This window comes from Nicotiana attenuata, unplaced genomic scaffold, assembly GCF_001879085.1.
Source record: "Nicotiana attenuata strain UT unplaced genomic scaffold, NIATTr2, whole genome shotgun sequence".
NCBI lineage: Eukaryota > Viridiplantae > Streptophyta > Magnoliopsida > Solanales > Solanaceae > Nicotiana > Nicotiana attenuata.
The window spans coordinates 768,119-786,695 of NW_017670242.1; the positions used below are offsets into that span (position 1 = coordinate 768,119).

At 39.6% G+C, this 18,577-nt stretch overlaps 1 protein-coding gene across 2 annotated transcripts in view; it reads right to left on the reverse strand.

Moving 5' to 3' along the window:
• Positions 1 to 1,520: 1,520 nt before the first annotated feature.
• The window catches only part of LOC109236532 (ultraviolet-B receptor UVR8), a 37,840-nt gene continuing 20,783 nt past the window's right edge, over positions 1,521 to 18,577 (reverse strand). For both annotated transcript variants that reach the window (XM_019402721.1, XM_019402722.1), the window contains 6 exons: positions 17,924 to 17,995; positions 16,773 to 16,844; positions 16,514 to 16,632; positions 2,452 to 2,537; positions 2,281 to 2,336; positions 1,521 to 1,859 (listed from right to left, as the gene is read on the reverse strand). In XM_019402721.1, coding sequence (XP_019258266.1) covers positions 1,773 to 1,859; positions 2,281 to 2,336; positions 2,452 to 2,537; positions 16,514 to 16,632; positions 16,773 to 16,844; positions 17,924 to 17,995 — 492 coding nt within the window. In that variant the 3' untranslated portion in view covers positions 1,521 to 1,772. The remainder of the gene's footprint in view (positions 1,860 to 2,280; positions 2,337 to 2,451; positions 2,538 to 16,513; positions 16,633 to 16,772; positions 16,845 to 17,923; positions 17,996 to 18,577) is intronic.

Here is an 18,577-nt window from a genome sequence, read left to right on the forward strand (position 1 = left end):
GAGCAAGGCGGAGAATTCTTCAACGAGTTTTTCCTTCCTCTTCCTATTTTTCATTGTTGGTTATGATTTTTAGTATTGTAGTTTTACATACTATTATGAATAGCTAATTTGTTATCTAGGGTTTTGATGGAACCTTTTGTAGGATAAATTCTTATTATATTTTTATATAATTGAGCCGTAGTATTTTCTCTATTTGTTCAACTATATTATTCTTGTGGTTGATTGAAGGGTCCTCAAGTAGCTGTGCCTATTTAGTATGTATTACTCGGGAGAGAGTGCATATTTAGGTAGTTGTTGAACAATATCACTCCCGACGTATGTGAGGAATCAATAACCAAGGGTTTAAAGGTGGGATTAGGGATAACGAAACCTTGGGTGCGATCTAAGTGAGCTGTAATTAAAGCCAGCTAGCGTAACTCGGGAGAGTATGTCTAGTAAATTGTCATAATTACTCGGGAGAGAATTGCAACACGCAGAGCGCTCATGATCGGTATTCTTAGGCGAAATTATAGAAGACATAGCGGGAAGGATTCCGACAATTGGAGAAATCATAACTCTAGACCTCCTTAATCTTTTCTCCAATCTATAGTATCTTTAGTGTTAATTTATTATTTTAATTAGTTAGTTAGTTAGTTAAACACAAGAATCTTAATATCTATAAGTTAGGAATTGTTCAAGCTTGTATTCTTGGTGATAACAACTGTAACTAAGCCTTAGTTCTCTGTGGGATTCGACCACGGGCTTGTAAACCGGATTATATTTGCAAAGACCGCTTAGTCCTTTTTATAAGGCATAGTTGGGCGTGATCACATAGGATTAAAAAAAAACGAGTTTTTGAACCTGGACATTAAGGAACAAATTCACAATTAGAATAGACATATACTTATCATCTCGCTTGGTTATTATGCATGATAATAAACACGTTCTTGTTATATGCTAAGATTAACTTGAATAGGCAAGTAAGGATTTGAATTCTTACGAGTAATATTAACCTTGTGAATTAACAAATAATCTCTGAGCCGAGGGTCTATCGGAAACAGCCTCTCTGCCCTATTGGGTAGGGGTAAGGTCTGCGTACACATTACCCTCCCCAGACCCCACCTGGTAGGATTTTACTGGGTAGTTATTGTTGTTGTTGTTGTTGAATTAACAAACAAAACAAATCAATTAGATAATTTAAACAACTCAACAAGATTGCTAGCTAACCTTTAACCTTGGAAAGTTTTCTCCTATTAATTTTATACTAAGTTGCCTACGTGTTTCATTCAATCTCTAGTATATTTAATTGCTTTATAATTTTTGCAATAGTTCTAGTTAGTAACCAAACTTAAGGAATCACTTAAATAGATAATTCATAATTTAATTGATTGTTAATTACAAATTCTCATGGAAACAATACTTTACTTTATCATTATTATTACTTGTTGACCATGTATACTTACGGGTCCATTTGACCCCAACAATTTTCTGAGATATCATAGAGAGTTCCTCTTCGTTGTACAATCTATTATGCTCGAGTATCAAACACAATTGGTGATCAAAACTTCATTTCATGTGTCTTCGTGCAAGAATATATAGCACTTTCAATTTTACTTGTTCTAAAACCAGTAATCACACCCGAAGACATGTAGAAAATCATAAAAAGAAATGCAGATCTGCATAGCCCGTTTCCTAGCGACTTAAATAGAGGTATACTATTATTTGAAAAGCAGATATCAGTGCAGAAAGTCCACCAGCAAACGTGAAACTGTTACATGCATACACTAAAAATCTCATAGCCGTATCCTTTTCACATCATTTTCAGGCACATTTACGTCGTTTCCGTTCCCTTTTACTGAAGTCACTGTTTGCTTGGGCACCTGCAGGTAGAAAATAATATCTCGGATCATTTCATGTCACCTTTAAAGTTTTCGAAGAGAAGGATATCTGACGTCTGGTAGTTAACTTTGAGTTATCCGCTGATAAGACGGGAAGACATGTAACTTGAAAGTCAAAATACAAATATCTTTTTGGTCATTTCTCCTAATTGGAATCAAGTGATTTCACTAAAAATGGCATAACCTGGGAAATCATTTTACGAACCAGCAAAATATGCATAGTTATGCAGTTTCATCGACCATATATCCAGGGTACAAACTTAACCGATCATACTCTAACCAACCACCACCTGAAATAAATTTTGATGTGCCCATTGCACAAATGGATAATTTTTAATGGGACAACGCTGATGCTATTTTAGACCATTCAACAAAATAAAGCTTGCTTGAATGGTGAGCTTACATTTTCATTTGGAACAACAGCATATCTCTCTGTAGGTGAAACCCAAGATTTTTCAGCTGAACAAAAGTTGAGAAAAAATCAGATATATAGTATCATTTAATTTTGTGTGTGTGTGTGTGAGAGAGAGAGAGAGAGAGAGAGCGAGAGAGAGAAGGCAAAGCAGATGCAAACCTGCTGATGGGTCAAAAGTCGAAGACCCGATTTGTTGTCCACTTGATCCATCAACACTTAATGCTTCTATTATCCTTGGGACATTCCTTCACATCTCACGAACATCAGTAAGTTTAATTTTGGAAGTACCAGAAATTGTGTTAGTTCACTAAAGCAGAATGTTGAAAATAGAGAACAGATGTTATTATCCACGGCGCCACTTTAACCTATTAAAATATAGCACTACAGTTAATTCCTACCTGGAGATTACACTATTTAGATTATATGAGAGTGCAAAATTGTTTACATTGAGGACTTCATTATGTGATATTATTACAATGAAAATAAATAGTCATTCAATTAGGAAACCATCCTAAAAGTTTGATGAGCCCTGCTACAACTAAACAACTTGCAATATACCAGGTGCACAATTTAGACGGAAAAGTTATTTATGTGATGACGCTAAGCCTGAAACACAACGCAAGTTTTGCACAGCTCTAAGGAGATGTACTATGAAGCTAAAAATGAAAGGAAGAAAACTTAGTACACGGATTGCTTGCTTACTTCTGGAAAAATGTGATGGAAGGGTATGCACGGATTGCAAGGTTCTTGTTAGAATTAGTTCATGTAGAGTGTCCCACATTGGTATATGTTATAGAATGAATCTAGACACTTATTATAGGATGAATCTAGACACTTATTATAGAATGAATGTAGACTCTTTCTTAGTAGTGTACATAAATAGCAGATTTGTAGGAATCTCTTTTATTTCTTTCCTTAGTTAGCATCTGATGTACATGTATTTATATTGCTCACCTCTTGGAATGAGAACACAAGTTATTCTTTCTATTTCGTTCACATGGTATCAGAGCAGGTTCTCCGGCTTTACCGGAGTTAGATAGAGAACTTACCGAAACTGTCAGTTAGGGTCAGAATACTTTTGAAGGGTTTGGAATTTGAAGTTTAACCATCTCTCCGGCATCGACTTTACATTTTCGTCCAACTTATGGTGTTTGTTTGTTCAGGAAACCTCGGCTGGGAAAATCTCTGACCGTCCCAGGTTCGGTTCATAGTGTCAAGGTTTTGTCACCTTTTCTCTGTTGTGTTCAAATTTTGTTTCCTTCTGTGATTGCCTGATCCTTAGTAGTGAACCAACTTTGTGTGCAGAACTTTGGCCTTTTTTTTTTATAGCTTTGAGATTAATCTGTTGGTTAGTGATTCTTGGTTACTGATTCTTACACTATTGGCCGGACTTTTGATTGGTTATTACCCATTAGATTGGCTCTATTGGAGTTCCGTTTCTTTGTTTTATTGGGTGTCTTTCCTTCGCTGTTTCGTTGGATAGTGTTATTCTGGTGGAGAACTTTTGAGCTTTATTGGCTTTTCTGACATTTATATTGATACTTTGGGGATTTTTGGAAAGATGACCATAAATAGTAAGCAAGGAGGAAATAGTGATACAACTTCTAGTCCAACAATCCTAGTTTCAGATGAGTTTCTTGAGTTCCTTCAATATCATAAATCAATTAAGGAATCTTCTTCAGTTACTGCTTTTGCCGGGCCAGATAAGACATGTCTTATCACCTCTTCAAATAAATGGGTGATTGACTCAGGTGCCACAAATCACATGACGGGTAATCCAAATATTTTTTCTAGCTTTCGATCACACAAAGCACCCTCTTCAGTTACTGTAGCTGATGGAACAACATGTACCAGTGTTGGATCTGGGACTGTTAAACCGACTTCCTCTATTACCCTGTCATCTGTATTAAGTCTACCAAACTTGGCCTTTAATTTGATTTCTGTTAGTAAAATCACCAGAGACCTTTAATTGTTGTGTAGCGTTCTTTCCCAATCATTGTTTGTTTCTTGATCTTACGACGAAGCAAATTATTGGTAAAGGGTATTTATCTGGTGATCTCTATATCCTTGATGAATGGGAGCCACAGTCTATTGCATGCTCTAGTATCGTGTCTCCTTTTGAAGCACATCGTCGATTGGGGCATCCCTCTTTACCTTTGTTGAAGAAGCTCTGTCCTCAGTTTCAGAATATTTCTTCATTGGATTGTGAGTCATGTCGATTTGCAAAACATCATCGCATCTCGTTAGGCCCAAGGGTTAACAAGCGAGCTGAGTCATCTTTTGAGTTAGTTCATTCTGATGTTTGGGGACCATGTCCTGTTGTTTCTAAAACTGGACATAAGTATTTTGTCACTTTTGTAGACGTTTTTTCCCGAATGACTTGGATTTACTTTATGAAGAGTCTCTCTGAAGTGTTTACTCACTTTTCTGCCTTTTGTGCTGAAGGTAGGCTTTAGATATATGTAAATATTGTATATAAGTAGGGCTATTATAAAACACTTAACGTACATCAATAATATATTTTCTTCCATGCTTCCTCACATGGTACCAGAGCAACTAGTGAGAAATCTCCGTTCTGCGGTAACCAGCAAGTCCGGAACAGTCACCGTGCCTTTCTTCTGGTGAATTTCAAGTTGTTTTTTTGCTTGACCTCTTCTCCGGTGGGTTTTTTATTGAAAAGTAACACCACCAGCACGTGCAGAATTCACAAGCGACCAAACCCTGAAAAACCACACCGGAACAACCTTAGCCACGCGCCTGAAGAAGCTCTAACGCCGGCTCCGCGTCAGACCCACACGCCGGCGCGTGACTCTGGTTCCGGCCATTTTTGAAAAAATATCAGATTGTACCAATATCAACCATTTTTCTTCCATTTACTCCTATGCCAGGGCAAAAAAGAATTTTCTAAATCATAGAACAATAATGAAATATACAATCAACCAATATTTATCGAATTGGAAAAAGAGCCCGAAAAAATCGTCCGAGCCTCTTATTTTGATTTCTCGAACCGAGAGATCCATAAATCGGGATCGTAGCTTGGCAAGAAAAATTTGAGTCGTGGGTACCGGACCCTTTACATGTAAGACCTATTGCTCATGCAACTTGGGATCCTCATTTTGGTCGGACAATTGTCTTGTCTAGTAATTCTGACCCTACCCATATTGTTTTCTTTTTATCCCGAGCACTTTGAGATTTTTCCTGCAACTACATTGATCTTCTAGCAGCTGCAGTAATTTTTCCAGCAACTACAGTGTTTCCTTTGTCTGTTTCAGCGAGTTACATTTGATTCTTTCTGTTATTTGATGATAACTTTGCAAGGCCGCTCTTCAATCCAATGATGTCTTTGGAATTTGATGTTTTTGGGTCTAAAAACACGGGCCCTAAAAGTTCCAGTGTTATAATCACCTCGGAACCTTTAATGGGAAATTCGAACTACTTAGCTTGGCTTCGTGTGTCAAGTTGTGGTATAAAGCTCAAGGTGTTCAAGATCATTTAATCAAAAAGTCTAGCGAAGGAGATGAAAAGGCCAAAGCACTTTGGAAGAAGATCGTTGCTCAATTATATAGTATCATATGGCAATCTATTGATTCCAAGTTGATACTCTTGTTTCGTCCATTCCAGACATGTTATATAGTTTGGGAAAAGGCTCGCACTTTATACACTAATGACATATCTCGTTTCTATGATGTAATATCGCGGATGACAAATTTAAAGAAATAAGAATTAGATATGTCTACTTACTTGAGACAAGTACGGGTGGTCGTGGAGAAATTTGAGAAGTTGATGCCAGTTTCTACTAGTGTTGAAAAGCAACAAGAGCAATGACAGAAGATGTTTCTAGTTCTTACCCTCGCTGGACTTCCTAATGACCTTGATTCATTACGCGACCAAATTTTGGCAAGTCCGGCTGTCCCCACAGTTGATGAATTATTCTCTCGATTAGTTCGCCCTGCTGCAACACCCAGTCATACAGTGATCTCATCACAGATAGCTAACTCCTCTGCTCTCGCATCCTAGTGGAAAATCGAGCACCTCAAACTATGGAGAATGGACGAGGAGGAGGTTATTTTTGAAGAACTAGACCAAAGTGTTCTTATTGTAACACGCTTAGGCACACTCGTGAGGTGTGTTACTCTTTGCATGGTCGACCATCTAGAAATGCTCATATTGCTCAGACTGAGACTGCAGGTAACCAGGGGTTTTCTTTATCTGAAGGGGAGTATAATGAGTTCCTTCAGTATCAAGCAACTAAGCAGATACCTTCATAAGTAGACTCTGTCACTAAGACTGATACTTCTGCGGTGGGTAATTCCTTTGCTTGTGTTTTCCAATGTACTACTCTTGGACCATGGGTCATGGACTCAGGCGCCTCTGATCATATTTCTAGTAATAGGTCACTTTGTCAATATTGTTTATTCACAATCTCTTCCCAATGTTACTCTAGCCAACAGAGTCCAAACAAAAGCAAAAGGAGTTGGACAAGCTAATCCCCTGTCCTCTGTCACTTTAAATTCTATTTTTTATGTCCCTAATTGTCCTTTTAATCTCACATCTGTTAGTTGTTTGACTCATGCCCTTCATTGTGGTATATATTTTATTGATGATTCTTTTATTATGCAGGAAAGCTACATGGGAAAGTCGATTGGCACAGGGCGTGAATCACAAGGCCCTTATTACTTTAACTCACGCAATCCCTCTACAGTATGTCCAGCTACAGATCCTCCAGACCTAATTCACAGATGTTTAGGACATCCAAGTTTATCCAAGCTTCAGAAAATGGTGCCTAGTTTGACTAGCTTATCTAAATTAGTTCGTGAGTCGTGTCAACTTGGGAAACATATTCAAGCTACATTTTCACATAGTGTTGAGAATCGTGCAGAGTCTATTTTTTCTTTAGTTCAGTCTAATAGAGTCAGTTCAACCTTAGGATTTCGTTATTTTGCTAGTTTCGTTGATGATTACTCAAGATGTACTTGAATTTTCCTACATCGTTCTTGTTCTATATATTCCAAAGTTTTTGTGCTGAAATTAAACTCAGTTTGGTGTTTCTATTCGCACTTTTCACTTTTCGTAGTGATAATTCCTTAGAATATTTATCCTCTCAGTTTCAGCAGTTTATGCCTTCTCAAGGAATTATCCCTCAGACATCTTGTCCGTATACTCCTCAACGGAATAGGGTAGCTGAGAGAAAGAATAGGCATCTCATTGAAACTGCACGCACACTTCTCATTCAATCCCATGTTCCGCTGCGTGTTTGGGGCGATGTAGTTCTTACAGCTTGTTACTTAATTAATCGGATGCCTTCATCATCCACTCAGAATCAGATTCCACATTCAATATTGTTCCCTAGGTCACGCTTATATTCTCTTCCTCCTTATGTTTTTGGGAGTACATGTTTTGATCATAACATAGCTCCCGGAAAAGATAAATTAGCTCCTCGTGCTCTCAAGTGTGTCTTCCTTGGCTATTCTCGGGTACAAAAGGGATATCGTTGCTACTCACCTAATCTCGTAGGTATCCTATGTCAGCCGATGTCACGTTCTTTGAGTCTCAACCTTACTTTACTTCATCTAATCATCTAGATATATCTGGGGCCTTACTTATACCTACTTGTAAGGAATCTATTGTTCCTCCTCTTACATCCCCATGGACGTCTACAATACCACCACAGCCGCTCCTACCTATATCGACTTCTGATGAGTCTGCAGTTGCTCCTCCTACATCTCCAACCATAAGGCCACCACTCTTGACTTATCATCGTCGTCTAAATCTAGCATCAGGCCCAGATGATTCACGTCCAGCATCAGCTTCTACACCTACTACAGACTTGTCTCCTTCTCGTCAACCGATTGCACTTCAAAAAGGTGTACGATCAACACTTAATCCTAACCTCCATTACATTGGTTTAAGTTATAACCGTCTGTCATCACCCCATTATGATTTTGTATCATCTTTGTCCACTGTTTCCATTTCTAAGTCTACGGGAGAGGCACTATCTCATCCCGGATAGCGACAGACGATGATTGACAAGATGTCTTCTTTACATGCGAGTGGTACTTGGGAGCTTGTTCCTCTTCCTTCGAGTAAGTCTACTATTGGTTGTCGTTAGGTTTATGCTGTCAAAGTTGGGACGCATGGCCAAGTTGATCGGCTTAAAGCTCGTCTGATTGCTAAAAGGATATACTCAGATATTTGGGCTTGATTATAGTGACATTTTCTCTCCCGTGGCTAAAGTCGCATATGTTCAACTTTTCCTGTCTATGGTTGTTCGTCATTGGCCTCTTTATCAGTTGGACATTGAGAATGCCTTTCTCGGTTTCTCCATGGTGATCTTGAAGATGAAGTTTATATGGAGCAACCAACTGGTTTTGTTGCTTAGGGGGAGTCTAGTGGTCTTGTATGTGGATTACGCAACTTTATGGTCTGAAACAATCTCCTCGAGCCTGGTTTGGCAAGTTCAGCACAGTTATTTAGGAGTTCGGCATGACTCGTAGTGAAGTTGATCACTCAATGTTCTATCGGCATTCTGCTCCTAATCTGTGTATTTATCTGGTGGTTTGTCTATGATATTATTACTACTGGCAATGATTCGGATGGCATTGCTAGTCTGAAACATCTCTTTCAACACTTTCAGACTAAGGATCTCGGCAGATTGAAGTACTCTCTAGGTATTGAGGTCGCTCAGTCTACTTCATGTATTGTTATTTCACAAAGAAAGTATGCTTTAGACATTTTTGACGAGACAGGAATGATGGGTTGCAGACTCGTTGTCACTCCTATGGATCCGAATGCTAAGCTTCTGCCGGGACAGGGGAGCCTCTTAGCGATCCTGCAAGCTACAGGCAGCTGGATGGCAAATTGAATTACCTCACGGTGACTAGACCTGATATTTCATTTCATGTGAATGTTGTAAGTCAATTTATGGATTGTCCCAGTAACAGTCATTGGGATGCAGTTGTTCACATCCTTCGGTATACAAAGTCAGCTCCAGGCAAAGGACTACTATTCAAAAATCGAGGCCATGAGCATATTGTTGGATACACAGATGATAATTGGGCAGGGTCACCTTCTGATAGACGTTCCACATGTGGATATTGTGTTTTAGTAGGAAGTAATTTGGTCCGGAAAAGCAAGAAAAAGAATGTAGTTGCTCCGCCTAGCACAGAAGCAAAGTATCGAGCCATGGCTTTTGGAACATGTGAGCTAGTTTTGGTCAAACTGTTGCTCAAAGAATTAAAATTTGGAGAAATCAGTCAGATGGAACTTGTGTGTGGTAATCAGGTTGCCCTTCATATTGCATCAAATCCAGTGTTCCTCTCAGACACATTGAGATTGAATATCACTTCATCATAGAGAAAGATTCTCTCAGGAGATATTGTTATAAAGTTTGTGAAGTCAAATGATCAACTTGCAGATATTTTCACCAAGTCTCTTACTGGTCCTAGTTATATATGTAACAAGCTCGGTACATAAAATTTATATGCACTAGTTTGAGGAGTGTTAGAATTAGTTTATGTATAGTGTCCCACATTGGTATAGAAGGCTTTAGGTATATATAAATAGGGCTATTGTAAAACACTTAACGTACATCGAATAATATATTTTTTCTCTTGCTTTCTCACAGTTCTCCCGGGGGAGAACTTTGTGACCCAGCATAGGCTCTTGGTTAGGGATTTGGGGATTAAGAAGGGAGGAAGAATAGGGTTGTGCATGGTCAACCCAAGATCGAAAGGGGAGCGTTGACTAAGAACAAAGCTCGGGAGTTGGAGGAGAAGCTAAGGGGTATGGGGGCCTGCTTGAATAGTGGGGATGCTAGTAGCATGTGGACCAAGACAGCGCATTGTATTAGGGAAGTAGCTAAAGAGGTGGTAAGGGTCTCTAAGGGCTACTCTACGAGGCACAGAGGAGACTATAGGTGGAATGGAAAGGTTCAAGGGAAAGTGAACGTTAAGAAGGCGGTGTATTTGAAGTTAGTAGGGAGCAGAGACTAGGTGAAGAAGAGGACGAGCAAAAGGTTGTACAAGACGGCTAAGAGGGAAGCGAAGCTAAAAGTCATGGCAGCAAAGACAACAGCGTTAGGATGCTCGTATGAAGAACTTGAAGGTAAAGGCGCGGACAAAAAGATGTACAAGCTAGCTAAGGCGAGAGAGATGAAGGCCCGTGATCTGGACCATGTGAAGCACATCAAAGACGAGGATAGAAGAGTTTTGGTGGAAGAGGTGCATATTAGACGAAGATGACAGACGTATTTCCATAAGCTCTTAAATGAGGAGAGAGATAGGAACATTGTGCTTAGTGATCTGGAGCACTTCAAGAATCGCCAAGATTTTGGATATTGTAGACAAATTAGGGTTGGGGAGGTGGTGGAGGCTATGCGGAAAATGAGCAGGGGTTAGGGCGACCAAGCCCGATGAGATTCCGTAGAGTTCTGGAAGAGCGCGGCAGGGCAGGCTTGAAAAGTCTCACCGGCCTATTTAATGTTATTTTTAGGACTTTCAAGATGCCCGTAGAATGGAAGTGGATTATGATGATCCCGATGTATAAGAACAACGGAGTTATCCAAAACTGCAATAATTATAGGGGTATCAAGTTGCTAAGCCACACTATGAAAGTCGGAGAGAAGGTGGTAGAGATTAAGGTGCGGCAAAAAGTATTTGTACCTGAGAACCAGCTCGGTTTCATGCCGGGGCGAACTACCACAGAAGTCATTCATCTCATCAGGAAGTTGGTGGAATAGTATAGGGAGAGAAATAGGGACTTGCATATGGTGTTTGTCGATCGGGAAAAAACATACAACAAAGTCCCAAAGAGGTTTTATGGAGGTGCTTGAAGGTGAGAGGTGTCTCTATAGCATACATTAGGGTGATTATGGATATGTACGATGGAGTTAAGCCCAAGGTTAGGGCATTGAATTGCCTCAAATGTTTGAATTACCAAAAGCTTATGAACTCGATTTATGTTACATTTTCCATTCTGATGCTCTCCTCTTTGAAATTTATTTCAAATATCTAAGCTTTCATGTGTTTGCGGCTATGGTTATCCGATGTTTTAAATACATTTCTATGACTTCCGAAAACCCATGGCAAGTGAATGAAATAAAAGAATGGAGATGATATTTAGTCATTTTTGCCAAAAATGAGAATAATGAAGTATGTCCACAAAAGGGACAATGAAAAGAAAAGTTTTATGAAATGCTTTAAAGAAATGTTTTTGGTTGTTATGTAACCGAGAAGGTATAGGTTGCAAAGACCTATACCCGAAACTACACGTGCCGGTGTAGGAAGGCAATTTGGGACAAGTCCCCTTCGCACTATGATGAGATTATGACCTCTAATTGGGATGAATGTATTGCTAGCAAAGTCATGTCGATCCACACGACATTGTGGTGAGAAGGCTTAGCCGATCGGGCCGAGGTCGTACACCATGCCGCACATATGGTGGTTATATGTTCCTATGTCAACAACTAATGATCTCCCCACTAAAATGTTAATGTTTATGTGAAGGTTTTACTCATGTTACACTTTTTCCTTATGCCTTAACATGTCATTTTCATATTGATTTTCTCCCTATTTCCATGTGTTCTCTCCTTATGTTGACAGTCCATTCTATATGGGGTATTTAGCTTTACATACTAGTACTATATCATATGTACTAACGTCATTTTTGCCGGGGATACTGCATCCTTAATGGATGCATATGATACCTCAACAGGCGGCATAGATTCACGATAGTAGTGTACCCTCTCTTCAGCTGGTTGTGGTGAGCCCTACTCTACACTGAGGTCCTCATGTTGTATTTTGGTCTTTTTGTATATTATTTTGGGTATAGCCAAGGCCCTGTCATCGACACTTTCTTACTTTACTTATGAGAGTTTAAAGGCTCCGTAGACACATTGTGGGTCATGTATGTATGGGGGAATTATAAATGTTGTTGTCGTTATGCTTCCACTTAAAACTATTGGGTTGTAATATTTTGTCAACTACAATGGGTTCCTGAAGTAATGGAAATCAGTGTTGCATATTTCTATATTCTCGGTAGATTATTACATATTATTTCTTCTTAAATCATTTATGGACAAGGGTATATAGTAGGAGCCAGGTAGACTTGCTTGACTGGTTATCTCGGTGGAGCACCGGTCACGCTCCCCAGCGTGACAGGAATGATGATAGAGTAAGGTCGTGTCCTCGGGTGGGGCGGGAGGCAAGGGTGGTAAGGGAGCATCGAGGCCGAGAGTTGGGTCTAGGAACGTAGGGACTTTGACGAGGCGGTCTATAGAGTTGGTGAAAATCCTTCTGAAGAAGAGGATTAGTAGAGTGTGTGTCCATGAGACTAGATGGGTGAGGTCTAAGACACGGAATGTAGACGGGTATAAACTGTGGTACTCAGGAAGTGGGAAGGGTAAGAATGGTGTAGGTATTTTGGCGGATAAGGAGCTCAGGGAGCTAGTAATATAGGGTAGGAGGGTCAACAACAGGCTTGGCTATTAGGTTAGTTGTTGGAGGGCTCACTTTAAACGCTATTAGTTCCTACGCACCTCATGCGGGATTGGACGAGAAGGTCAGAAGGCGTTTCTGGGATGATATGGACGAGTTTGTGCGTGGTATTCCGCTTACCGAGAAGCTTTTTATAGGAGAGGACTTCAATGGCCATATCGAGACGACTTCCAGGGGTTATGCCGATGTGCATGGAGGCTTCGATTTTGGGATAGAAACGAAGGTGGAACTTCGTTGTTGGATTTCGCTAAAGCCTTTGATTTGGTGATAGCTAACTCAAATTTTCAGAAGCAGGAGCACTTGGTTACTGATAGTAGGCTATATAGTTGATATTTACAACTTAATTGCTCATGCTTTGTTGTTGTTTTATAAGGTAAATTGCCAACAAAATGCTTTAAATAGTGTGATTTGGTTTCGCAGGGAATATTATATGTGAGGAAGCAACAAGAAGCATTTGGAGGCAATAATGTGAAGAAAACACCCACTCAAGAAGTACCCGAACACAAAGAGCAAAAGAAAATGACTGGACCAAAGTCCACCGCGACCGCGGTGGACCGCGGTGCAGAGCGCGGAGACAAAACGAAGAAAATAAACGAGGCAGTGTTCATCGCGGTCGACCGCGGTCCACGCCGCAGCCGCGGTGAACTGTTCACGTATCTGAAAATTGGGGGGCCAAAGTGTCAATTCGGGGAAACTTTTGTAAAACCCTTATAAGCTATAGAAACTCGCCCAAAATAGTTTAAGCTTGTTTTGAGATTACTTTTGGAGGAAAAACAAGTGTGAGAGATCACCCAAAACATCATAGTTCTTTTTTCTCTTTTATTTTCTTGCAATTTTTGCATTATGAATAATCTAGTAGTTTCATCCTACGTTGTTATGAGTAGCTAAATCCTTTGTCTAGGGTTTTGATGGAACCTATTGAAGGATGAACTTCTTGATTATGTTAATATAGATTGCCAGTTTAATCTCTATTTGTTCAACTACATGTTTTTTGTATATTTAGTATGCATAACTCGGGAGAGAGTGCATATATAGGTAGTTGTTGAACAACATCACTCCCAAAGTATAAGAGGGATCTATAACTGCGGGTTTAAAGGCAGGATTAGGGATAACGAAGCCTTGGGTGCAATTTAACGTGAGCTGTGATAAACTAAGTTAGCTAGCGTATCTCGGGAGAGTGCGTTTAGTAAATTATTGTGATTACTCGGGAGAGATTTACAGTAAATAGAGTGCTCATGATTGATAGAGATATGTTGGTTAATTTATATGAAACATAACCGGAAGTGATTCCATCAATAGGGGAAATCATAGCCTTAGAAACTTCTCATAATTGTTTACAACTCAAGCATATTTAGTTTTCAGCTGTCTATTTACTTCCAGTCTTAGCTATTAGTAATACCATCAACTGTGATTTATAAAGTTTGGGAAAGTTGATTCCATAGAAATGAGTACATCCAAAGAAAGTAATTGATAGGTTAATTCCCTGTGGATTCGACTCTGGGCCTAAATACCCAGACAATATTTGCAACGTCCGCGTGTCTTTTTATAAGGCATAGTTGGGCGTGATCAGTTACCTTCCAAAGTGCGGTGGCCAAGATTGACTACCTACTCCTTAGGAAGTGTGATAAAGGTGTTTGCATGGATTGCAAGGTTATCCCAAGTGAGAATCTCTTGATTTAACATAGGCTCTTGGTGATGGACTTAAAGATCATGAGGGAGACGAAAAAGAGGGTTGTGTATGGTCAACCTAAAATCAAGTGGGGAGCCGTGACTAAGGACAGCTTGGGAGTTGGGGGAGAAGTTGGTGGCTATGGGGGCTTAGAGGAGTTCTGGGGACGCGAGCGGTATGTGGACCATGACAGCGAACTTCATTAGAGAAGCTGCTAGAGAGGTGCTAGGAGTCTCGAAGGGTTACTCTAGTGGACCAGTGGGACAGATAGTGGAATGGAGAGGTCCAAGGAAAAATAGAAGCCAAGAAAGTAGCGTATTTAAAGCTGGTGGAAAGCAAGGAGGAGGAGAAGAGGACGAATAGGGAGTGGTACAAGAAGGCCAAAAAGGAGACGAAGTTGGCGGTTACAGCAGCTAAGACTGCAGCGTTTGGGCATTTGTATGAAGAACTTAGGGGAAGAAATGGGGACAAGAAGTTGTACAGGATAACCAAGGTGAGAGAAAGAAAGGTCCGTGACTTGGACCAAAGGAAGTGCATCAAAGACGAGAAAGACAGAGTATTGATGGAAGAGGCACATACTAGACGTAGATGGCATTCATACTTCTATAAACTCCTAAACGAAGCGGGGGACAGGGAGATTGTGTTAGGTGATGTGAAGCACTCCGAGAATCTTCGAGATTTTTGTTATTGTAGGCGTATTAGTATTGAGGAGGTAGATGGAGCTATGCGTAAGATGAGCGGGGTAGACCGATAGGGCCAAACGAAATCCCGGTGGAACTTTGGAAGAGCGCAGGAAGGGCAGGCTTGGAATGACTCACTCGGTTGTTTAACATCATTCCATTGTACAAGAATAAAGGTGATATCCAAAATTGCAAGTTGCTGAGCCATACTATGAAAGTTTGGGAGAGGGTGGTGGAAGCAAGGGTGAAGAGAGGAGTGTCTATTTCCGAAAACCATCCCCTTGTTGTTTGAAGAAATCCTCCACTTCAATTGGTATTTTTTCACGAAAAGCAAGCATGCGATAAGAATTCCAGTGTTTCACTAAGATTAGAATAGTGGTCCTGAATTCAAGTTGATTCTATTTTGACTCTTCCACAGAGAAAGACGATTAAACAATTCCCGATCATGGCCCTTGCGAATCGGATCATCCATATAATACATAGAAAGAAACTCCAGATATTTGAGATCTTTCTCTTTGAATAAGATCTCAATTCCAACGACGATTTTGTTAGATATCTTACAACTAGAATCCCTCTTTTTTCTGATCCAGTTCCTCCACCAATGTAAACCCTAGATAGATTCAGGCATGCTACACTTTTTAGTTATTGGGAGAACCCAAGTACTCTCTTTCGGATTCAAGTTGAGATGGATGTAAAGACATACCAGGATTGATAAAATTAGGAATGAAGTTATTCGTGCCAGGGTGGAAGCGGTCCCAATGGAGAACAAGGTGCGGGAAGCAAGGCTAGATGGTTTGGGCATGTGAATAGGGGAAGCACAGATGCTCCAGTAAGGAGGTGTGAGAGGTTGGCCTTGGTGGAATTGAGAAGAGGTAGAGATACGCCAAAGAATTATTGAAGAAAGTAGATCAGACAGGATATGGCATTGCTTCAGTTTCCCGAGGACATGACCCTTGATAGAGAAGTGTGGAGGTCGAGAATTTAGATAGAAGGCTAGTAGGTAGTCGAGAGTATTTCTTGCCATACCAGTAGTAGTGTTAGTTTTGTATTCTATTATTGTTAGATTTCTATTACTACATGTTCCTTTCACTTTGTGTTCTTATTATCTTATTGTTGTTACTGATTGTTGCTACTGCTTTCTTTTCATCTTCTCTTGAGCCGAGGGTCTATCGGAAACAACCTCTCTACCTTCAAAGTAAGGGGTAAGGTCTACGTACACACTACCCTCCCTTACCCCACGTGTCAGATTATACTGGGTTTGTTGTTGTTGTATGAGAAGCTGCTTTAAGGACCAAAAATAGTATAGCATAGATCATTCAACTATAGATCTCAATGCTCTATCAACGAGTTTAAATACTCGATATGCTCGCAGTAATTACCTATCAACAGACTCCCCATGACCTAGCTGACCATTTGTACCTCTTCCCCAGGAAAAGACATTCTGTCTTTCTGTAACAGCAAGTGTGTGCCTCCATCCGCATGAAATCAGAATTACTTTCTGCCATTTTAAAAAAAGTAAAATGTCAATCTCTTTCTTCTTTTTTTTTGTTTCTTCAAGACCTCTCAGGTAAGGCGATAATGAAAGCACATACATGACAAAGACTAGAGCACATTTCAGCTGAACATACAAAGCAGTACCTGATCATGTGGAAATTTCACTTGTACAGGTGAACAATGATCAACATTGTCACCAACACCAACTTGTCCAAACTGCTCATGAGGAAAAACAAGACACCAATTCAATAAGATAAACCTATGCGAAGTTCTATCTGATGCTAAATGGATGTTTGCATCAAGCAACAGGTGATTGAATGCCGCCTTACGCAAAGGATATGCATGATCAAGAAAAACTGAATGGAGGACCAAGTAAAATGATAACGAAGCATATAAACAGATTTTCTCATTTAAATCAAGTTGATTACCAGGTAACAAAATAGGCTGACAATAGTAAAAGTATGTCGGCCACATCTAGCAATTATAAGTATAACAAGAATAGACAGCGTTGAACGTAAAATGGTGTCTTCCATAAAGGCTTTATTACTTAGCATTAAATAAAACTGGTTGGAGGGAAGCGACAAAGGGTACATGCCAAGGCAAAAAAACACATATGAAATAAGGCAACCGAGACGCCTGGAATGCAGTATGAACTATCATAACAGAAGGGTCAACAATGAAAAATGAGATTCCAAATATTAGCAATGATGATGTACAAGTGATTTAATATTGGAAAGGTAGTGCACTGATATTCTGGAAATACGTAGTTTTCGTTTTCTTTTTCATATGTTTTGCACACAAGTCCCTTTGGGTGCCTTTCTACCTAATACATTTAGCTTTCAGCTATCCAACTATCTGTAGCATCCAATTGTGGAAAATAATTTCTCTATCAAAAACATCATAGTTGTGAGCCTAGTTCGTCTAAATATAAAAAGAAACTTTCAGGCAAGAGCTACTTAGAACTCCATATGAAAACAACGAACCAACACAGCATGAAGGAAATTAACAAATCATCTTCAAAAAAATGTACGACAAATTTGCATGAAGACATTAATTGCATGTTGATAATGCATGTGACAAACACTATAAGATATGTCCTAAGAATGACCTGAGAAAATTCTTTGGACTGGTGAACAGAAAAACGTGAGGAAGAATACTCCATTTCTGATAAGAATAAACTAAGAAATGGACATAGACAGCAAAGTGTAGACACAGGCAGGTGGTGCATTAAGTTGAAGTTGCAATGGACATGAGCGGCGTTTTTCAACTAAAAAATAATGAAACAATGCTCAAACCTTGTTCCAACCCCAACCATAAAGTTCTCCATCAGCAGTAAGCGCCATGGTATGCCTCCAACCACCTGATATCTGGAAAATGAAAATTCTTACGAGATTTAGAGATATAAGAGAACACAGATACGTGCATTTTAGCGCATCTCTCAATGAAAAGCTTTTAGAAGTATTTTAAGGCTTGTCATGCCATCCCTTCAATAATTGCATCACTGGAAACAGTACCCGAAAGCTTAAATCACAGAATGTGAAACCTTTCTAAATCCTTGCTAATTCCTCTGTTTCAAAACAAGTCATATTTCCTTCTAGTAAGTACTAGAATGATGTCAATGTAAAAGAAATCTTTTAGCACATTTACTGTGATGAAATATGAACAAGTCTCCCAACAAATATGAAGCAACTTACATTATCAAAGCTCTCTTAATATCCATGTCAAGCCACAATGGAAGATATAAGGGGTGGGGGGGGGGGGGGTTATTATCTAGCACAATTGACCTGCATATCTTCACCACTGTAATTACACCAACAAAAGGGATTCACATGACATTTAGCTTTTTTTAGATGGTATAGAAGTTGATTTCCCCTCAAAACATCTTTTCTTTTAAATTTGATAATTAAAGCATCTCATATTTCTTTCCTTCCAAGGATGTTTTGATCTTT